Source organism: Myotis nattereri (genome assembly GCF_964212035.1).
Source record: "Myotis nattereri genome assembly, chromosome: 2".
In the NCBI taxonomy this organism is placed as follows: Eukaryota; Metazoa; Chordata; class Mammalia; order Chiroptera; family Vespertilionidae; genus Myotis; species Myotis nattereri.
The window spans coordinates 207,512,650-207,521,225 of record NC_138076.1 but is presented as its reverse complement, the minus strand read 5'-3'; the positions used below and the strand labels follow the sequence as shown (position 1 = coordinate 207,521,225).

Below are 8,576 nucleotides of genomic sequence, written 5' to 3'. Positions count from 1 at the left end.
AACTTGTAAGGAGCCTGTGGTAGACACACCATCAATATTAGCTGAGTGATTAGTCAACACAATGTCCCCAACCTCAAGTCATTTCCAAAACATTCCTGCCCATCTTTCCTTCCCATCTTTTGTGTCTGGGTTTATTGCTTCTTTGATTTTATGACTCCTCAGCTGTGTGTTTCCTTGTCTGGTGGTCTTCTCCTTGTGCCCCCACAGGACAACGGGACTGCCACTTGGCTTGGAGTGGGCTGGAGTGAGGTGAGTACCTTCTCTTAAATAGTAACCAGCAGAGGCTGGCAGACAGGAAAACACAGTGGATTGAGTCCATCTTGGTACTTGAGGCCTTTCCTGAAAGAATCACCAGAGGCGGAGTCCCTCGCTGCTCCCTGTTGCTCAACTGGCTCACCTGCGACCCCACAATTTGTTTTTTCTTCCCCAAGGGTGAAGCATCACCTCCTTCCAGCTATACGCGGACTGGAGCTGAAGGGGAAACTCTGAGATCCCACTGCTGACACCATGACCTCAAAAAGTCACAGAATCTGCCCAGGTAGTCAGCTTCCTGCTCTCTAGCTGATTCCTGCTCATGATCTAGAATTGAGGGAGGCATCTACAAGCTGGGTTAAGCTACACAGGAATCAAGAACCTGAAAGAGGATTCATGAGTGTCCCTGAGCCCCCAAGAGGGGCCAAGGGGAGTCCCCTCAACCAGGAGTCTATGTGGGGACCTCCTTCCTAGCTCTCTCCTCAGGCTCCTCACTGCTTCCCATCTTTTGAAACTCATGCAATGACTCCAACAAGGCCAGGACAGCCCATGGGAGGTGGGAATTTCTTGTCCCCTGTACCTGGAACTTCCTTGTTCCTGGTGGAAACCTTCCCCTCCAAAGAACTACTACCACCCACAGCTGTGCAGGGTCTCTGACCTGTGCTCCCAGTTATAAACACCTGCGTACCAGGTGTGACTGTAAAGCAGGAACTTCTTCTGTTGATCTCAGATACCCCTGCAGAGGCCCACTTTGTTTTTTCCCACATCCACCCACATCCTAGCCCACAAATACACACATGTAGTGCTCTGGGTTCCCTCCATCTAAACCCAGGTTTATGTTCTCCCTCAGGGGGTGAAGCAAGAAAAAGGAAAAAAACAAAAAAACACTCCTCGAACCACCCAAATCAACACTGCATTTTCTAGGCAACCAAATCACCTCCCAGGGGAGGATAAAACTTGTTCCTGTTGTAGCATAAGGGAGGAGAGGACAAAACAGAAGCCTGCAGCTCCTGAGCAGACTCTCACGTCCATTCCTAAGGATAAACAAGATGAAGTCTTGTTTAAGGAGTGGGCAAGGGTAGGGTCAGAGTTGCCCACAGGGAACATTACTCCTGAGACCAGCCTGGAGCGGGGAGAGCTGGTACTGATTGATCACAGAATTAGAGCTGAAGTTCCAACCCCCACCCACCTGAAGACACCCCTCCACTGCCCACCTTGGAGCACCTGTGAGAAGCAGGAGGAATCCTATTTGCCTGGTAGTTTTACTCCATCAGTTGGGTGTGATTTGAAACATTTTCAAATTTATAAAAAATCCCATAGGTAACCTATAGGGTAGAATTCAGAAATCACATGAACTTTTGAAACATAAGGAGGCTTCAACCTACTGTAAGGAAATGTCTGATGGTTGGCCTTGGATTGCACCTTTGAGCTTTCTGCTTCTTGGCTTGGGCCTTCTTTTCCTGTCTGAGTTTCGCTTTCTATTCTGTGAAATACTAATAATATGTCTTGTGTGTATATGGCAGGAAACACATTTCGATCCTGTCTCTGCACACACAAAACATATACCAGTCCCCACTTCCTTATCTGAATTTCCAGAGTCTCCCAAATCTCTGAGAGTCACACATTTTAAAAAAGATTTATAAAAGTTATTGACTTATACAGAGAGAGAGAGAGAAATAGAAACAAGTGGGGGAGGGAGAGAACTAGTGTCTCTCCCTCTTCTCATAAGGGCATCATTCATATTGGATTAGGTCTCACACTTATGACCTCATTTAACCTTATAAAATATAGTCTCATGGGGCCTGGCCATTGTGGCTCAGTGATTGAGAGTTGACCCATGAACCAAGAGGTCACTGGTTCAATTTCCAGTCAGAACACATGCCTGGGTTTTGGGTTCAATCTCCAGTATTGGGCATGCAGGAGGCAACTGATTTATGCTTCTTTCATATTGATGATTCCATCTCTATACTTCTCCCTTCCTCTCTATCTAAAAATAAATAAAAACATATTAAAAAATAAATGAAAAACTGCAGTCACATGGGGTGTCAGGCCTGCAATATATAAATTTGGGGGGACAGTTCTTTCCATAACACCAGGTGACTCACCAAAAGTACCCCAGATTTATTTATTTATTTATTTATTTATTTATTTATTTATTTTTATTTCTTAAAGTATAACAAAGAGTATTACACATGTCTCCTTTTTTCTCCCCCTTGACATTCCCCCAGCTTACCCCACCCCCCAGTGTCTTGTGTCCATTAGTTATTCTCATATGCATGCATATAAGTCCTTCGGTTGATCTCCTCCTCCCCCCAACCCTCCCCAGGGTTCCCACTGTAGTTTGACATTCTGCTCAATGTTGCTCTGCCTCTGTATCCATTTTTGTTCATCAGTCTGTAATGGTCCTTATTATCCATAAATGAGTGAGTTCATGTGGTATTTTTCTCAGCTTCCCAGGAGCCGTCTCAGTCTCACAGGGGCCGTCTCAGCCTCACAGGGGCCGTCTCAACCTCACTGGGGCCGATTCAACCTCACCGGGGCCGTCTCAACCTCACCGGGGCCGATTCAACCTCACTGGGGCCATCTCAACCTCAGTGGGTCCGTCTAAGCCTCAAAGGGGCCGTTCCAGCATCACAGGGGCTGTCTCAGCCTCACAGGGCCCGTCCCTGCCTCACAGGAGCTGTCCCAGCCTCACAGGGGCTGTCCCAGCCTCACAGGGGCCATCTCAGCCTCACCAGGGCCGATTCAACCTTATCGGGGTTGTCTCAACCTCACCGAGGCCGTCTCAACCTCAGCGGGGCCATCTCAGCCTCACCAGAGCCATCCAAGCCTCACAGGGGCCGTCCCAGCCTCACAGGGGCCATCTCAGCCTCACAGCGGCCGTCTCAGCCTCACAGGGGCCGTTTCAACCTCACAGGGGCCGTTTCAACCTCAGCGGGGCCGTTTCAGTCTCAGCGGGGCCGTTTCAGCCTCACCAGGTCCGATTCCACCTCAGCGGGGCCGTCTCAACCTCACCGGGGCCGTCCCAGCCTCACAGGGGCCGTCTCAGCCTCACAGCGGCCATCTCAGCCTCACAGCGGCCGTCTCAGCCTCACCGGGTCTGATTCCACCTCAGCGGGGCCGTCTCAACCTCACAGGGGCCGTCCCAGACTCACAGGGGCTGTCCCAGCCTCACAGGGGCTGTCCCAGCCTCACCGGGGCTGTCTCAACCTCAGCAGAGCCGTCTCAGCCTCACCGGAGCCGTCCAAGCCTCACAGGGGCCGTCCCAGCCTCACAAGGGCCGTCTCAGCCTCACAGGGGCCGTCTCAGCCTCACAGGGGCCGCTTCAACCTCACAGGGGCCATTTCAACCTCACCGGGGCTGATTCAGCCTCAGCGGGGCTGTTTCAGCCTCAGCGGGGCCATTTCAGCCTCACCGGGTCCGATTCCACCTCAGCGGGGCCGTCTCACCCTCACCGGGGCCATCCCAGCCTCAAAGGGGTCGTCTCAGCCTCACAGCGGCCGCCTCAGCCTCACAGGGGCCGCTTCAACCTCACAGGGGCCGTTTCAACCTCAGCGGGGCCGTTTCAGCCTCAGCGGGGCCTTTTCAGCCTCACTGGGTCCAATTCCACCTCAGCGGGGCCGTCTCAACCTCACCGGGGTCGTCTCAACCTCACCGGGGCCGTTGCAACCCCACCGCCAGATTTTTTTTAAAAGTCCCCCAGGTGAGAGCTGCTCAGGAAGATGAACATTTAACCACCTTGTTTATAGTCAATTTCATTTCCATTCTACCATGATTTCTTCTAACCTTATTCTTTTTTCTTTCCATCTAGAGCGCAAAGGCTTTGTTGAAGTCACTGAGTATTTAATGGACCCAGGGAACAAAGAGAAATTGCAACGCCTGCTAGGTGATGAAGCCTGGAAGAGATTTGTAGCTGCAGCCACGTTGTCCAGGTAACCTCCAGGGGATGCCTGTATTGTCACCCCATGTCCCCTGCACCTAGATTCCTCTGGCAGGCACACTCCTCCAGGCCGGGTCCTGAGCTTGGGGTTGAACAAGTTCCTTCTCAACAGTCCATGAGGAACATTTCCTTCATATCATTTGCTGGCAGAGAAGAGCCCCAGTTGAGAAGAGATGAGGCCTGCTAGGGGAAGGTTATGTGACCTTGGGCTCCTTACTTAACCACTCTCTGTCTTATTCATCTGTTCTATTTCATTGTGAGAATAAGGTAATGCAGGTAAACTTTTTAGCCTAATAACTGACACATAGTAGGTGGGCAGTTAACATGAACTTTTAAAAAGATGCTGGGAAAACACAGGGCCCAAGTGTCTTCTTGTTGGATATGAGAACCATGTAGGACTTCCTGTGGGACAAGCCAGAAAATTCCTGGCACAGTGTGTGCCCCTAGGGATTTTGGCTAGAGAGCCTACTCTCCCTAATGAAGGGATTGTACAAACTCTGCAGGGTCCTGCTGGCCTGGAAGACAGAGAGCAGGAGTGAATCTGGACCATGTTGGTTTGAAAATTGACTGTATCTCTGTCCAGCTCTGTGGCTCTGGACTTATGTCATCTGCCTCTTCAATGGAATAGCAAGTCCATCTGATAGGACTATGGTGAAGGCCTTGGGGTGAACTGAATGACCAAGGGTGAAAAAGCAAGTGCAGTCATCTTGTCCAGAGGCCCAGAGAGGCCTGGAGCAGGGTCAGAGCCCAGAGTTGGGTGGAGCCAGGGTGGTCCTGGTGGGAGGACTGGTAGGAAGGCTTGGCTGGGACTAGAGTGAGGAAGTTGAGGCACATGGGCACAAGACTGAGAAGTCCAGGGGCCTAGTGAAGGGCCGAGCAGGGGCAGGGGGCACATTTCTTCCTTCTCTGATTTGATCCCCTCACTGCTGGGGGTAGAGGATCCTGGGTGATTATGTCCTCCACACCCTGACTGTGGGCTGGAGGGCCCCTGACCTCCTTGTGGGACCCTCTTCTGTTCTCCCTGGAGTAACCCTGACGAGAGGGAAGGCAGTGTGGCTTGGTGACCGCTTCCAGTTAAAATGGGTGGCTGCCAATGTGGTGAAATCTCAGGGACTCTGAGTAGACTCACAGGTTCCCACCATAGAGGACAAGGGTTCTTGCACCAGCTCATCCAATCAGTGGTTTCAGCTTTAGCAATTCATATACCTCCCTCCATTAATCATCTGTCCTTTATTATTACAGGGAGAAGGCAGATGCACTCTATGCAGACTTGAGCCAGCTGGAAGCACTCATGGCCATGGAGGACAAAGACATGCCCTCAGCAGACCAGCTAAATGGGGAGAGCTTTATGAAGGTGTTTCCTCATGTGAAACAGGAACTTGAGGAATGCATAGGAAAGCTCTACGCACTTGCAGATGAGGTGGACAAGGTACACAAGGACTGCACCATCACCCAAGTGGCGGCCTCTTCCACTGGCATTGTGTCTGGCATTCTCACCATCGTTGGCCTGTCTCTTGCACCTGTGACAGCAGGAGCTAGTCTGGTTCTTTGGGCAACTGGGGCGGGACTGGGGGCAGCAGCTTCTGTGACCAGTGTGACTGCCGGCATCGTGGACTTCTCAAAAGAAAAGTCAGCAAAAGCCAAAGCCAACCGCCTAGTGTCAACTGGCAATGACACAGGGAACTTGGTCATGGAGGTTCTACATCACAAAATATTCAAAATTTGGCTCGCTTCAAGAAAGTGCATCCAATCCCTGGTAGATATTCTGGAGAATTGTGATGCCAACAAACTGATCAGATTAAGTCCTCTCTTTGCAGCTAAGGCTATGAGTGTCATGTGCACGGGGGAAATCTCAGACCAAAGCGGCAAGCAGCTGCAGAAAGCTTTTGCAGGCACTGCTCTGACAATGAGCAAAGGAGCCAGAATCGCTGGTATCGCCACTGCAGGTTTTCTCCTTCTCGTGGATGTAATCCATCTAGTGAAAGAGTCAAAGCACTTACATGAGGGCGCAAAGAATCAGTCGGCTGAAGAGTTGAGGCTGCAGGCCCAGAAGCTGGAGAGCATGTTAAAAGAACTCACCTGCATTTACAAAAGTCTAAAGGAGGAACTGACTCTGTTATCCCAGATGTAGGGAGTGGCTATAGGGTTAAGCCTCAGACTAACCTGTGGCAGAGCCACAAACAAGTCCCAGCTTGGAGGGCAGAGCACTCCTAGAATAATTACACTTAACCTTATAGTCCTCCCTAGTTCCTTCCTAGGTAGCTGATGGGCTGTGGGTGGTACAACAAGGTGAAACTCACAAGAACATTGTAAACATGTTGACCACTTCCCTTGTTTTGCTTTGTGTGCTCTGACTATAAACTAAAGCTTGTGCTTGCAGGCTGGGTCACTATTTCCTGATCTAGGCACAGTGATCCAACCTAGCCCCATCTGTATTCTCTTGTCTGTCTTCTTTAACCCTTCAGCGCCCCCCTCAGGCTCATGGAACCTGGCCACACATGAGGCACCCAACATGGGGCCTGAGTATGGGGAACTACAATTGTAAGGTGAAAGATGCTCCCATGAGGCATGTTCAGAAAGTAAAAGTAAGGCATGGAGCGAGGTTTGGTAAGCAGCTGGGTGTAAAACATGGGAAATTCAGGATCTCAGGAAAGGGATATCTAAAACAATGTTCAATGAAGCATTTTTAAATTTCTTACGTTTTGTTAGGAACTGTAAAGCAAAGGATGGAAGTCCTCGTCAGCGGGATGCTTAGAGCCAGGCCAGGCTATTTTGTTAAGGAGTGTTGTCTAAGGACTGCCTGATATAGTCTGTAGTTGATGACCTCAATCCAAATCTGAAGATTATAAAGAAAAATCAGACCCTCGAGGAGGAAATCTAACAGCTTCAGCATCACATCAACGACATCTTTGCATTGACACCATCTTCGCACCAATGACATCTTTGCATCAACAGAATCATTGAGAGAAGCGAGAGCATTGTCACTGACTGCAGCAGTCTGAATTCCGAGACCATTCCACAGAGGCTCACCGACCTGAGGCAGCTGTGGGGCCTCCTCATCGAGGAGATGGAGAAGCAGCACCGGCGGTAGGAGGAGGTACAGGGGACCCAGAGAAGATCCTTGTCCCTCTGTTCAAAGGACTGAGACTTGCCCCGATGACAACAATGCGGAAAGAGAAACGAAGGGTACGCAAGGGGCCAAGGTTCTGACTAGCATTGGTGAGCTGCCAGGTTTCTGTAAAGTCTTGCACGGCCAAATCTGAGGAGTCTGAGTAGATAACTTTCATTTTGTAGAAATAGTAAAATGTTGTGTGTAGTTTGGGTTTTTTTGCAATGGCATTGTTTTATTATTTTTTTAAATAGCCACGCCTTAAAACTTTTGTGTTTATTGTAGTAGCTTAAAAACAAAAAAGGGGGAGATGTAGGAAGCAGCTATAGGTTTAATCCTCAGACTGACCTGTGGCAGAGCCACAAACAAGTCCCAGCTTGTAGGGCAGAGCACTCCTAGCATAATTACACTTAACCTTATAGTCCTCCCTAGTTCCTTCCTAGGTAGCTAATGAGCTGTGGGAGGTGCAACACGTGTTGCCAAAATGAGGGGAAACTCACAAGAACATTCTAAACCTTTGACCACTTCCCTTGTTTTGCTTTGTGTGCTCTGATTATAAAATAAAGCTTCAGCTTACAGGCTGGGTCACTGTTTCCTGATCCAGGCACAGTGATCTGACCTATTCCCAGCTGTATTCTCTTGTCTGTCTTTTTTAACCCTTCACCACCGCTCCTCAGGCTCACCGAACCTGGTTGTGCTGGCGCAGAACACCCAGACAGTGCAGGGAGCAGGGGTGTGTGGGAGACTAAGGCGTGGACTTATTTTATTAGAGGGTTAAAGTGGGCAAGATAAAAGTGATGGAATTTTGTGCTAAGAAGTTTGATATTTCTATAGCTGAGCACAGCAAAGGAGGATTTCATGCAGATGGCAAGTGGGTCAAAGAGAAAGAAGGAACCTAGAGCCTGGAATCAGGGAAAAGAGGGGACAAGAGAGGTGGGGTGATTGGGGGAGCTTTATTTTGACTAAAGAAGACATTGGGGTCATGAATAAAGTAAGACACGAGGAGGAATAAGCACCAAGAAGGCCCTGACTACTAAACAGTTGACAATGGGAGAAGGAGAAAGAGTTTGAGTTGCTGGGATATGGGAGTTACAGTGGCTCCTGGACTGGCCCTCCCCGGGTTCACCATCCCAGCAGGAACCCCGTCTCTCCCTGGTCCTGGTCTCTAGCCCTGCTTTCCAGTTCCAGCTCACCTTTGTCTTCCAGCGGTTCATCTTAGGTAGGCAGTGACTTTTTTTTCTAAATTACTATCTATAGTTTAATGAAAAATAGTAA

The 8,576-nt window shown here is 49.6% G+C and overlaps 1 protein-coding gene across 1 annotated transcript; it reads left to right on the top strand.

Moving 5' to 3' along the window:
• The first annotated feature begins 4,069 nt into the window (after positions 1-4,069).
• LOC308512804 (apolipoprotein L3-like) lies at positions 4,070-7,928 on the top strand. Its single transcript, XM_081082469.1, has 2 exons — positions 4,070-4,184; positions 5,435-7,928. The coding sequence occupies exons 1-2, from the start codon at positions 4,099-4,101 to the stop codon at positions 6,321-6,323; spliced, it is 975 nt and encodes a 324-aa protein (XP_080938595.1). The 5' UTR covers positions 4,070-4,098; the 3' UTR covers positions 6,324-7,928.
• Positions 7,929-8,576: the final 648 nt, after the last annotated feature.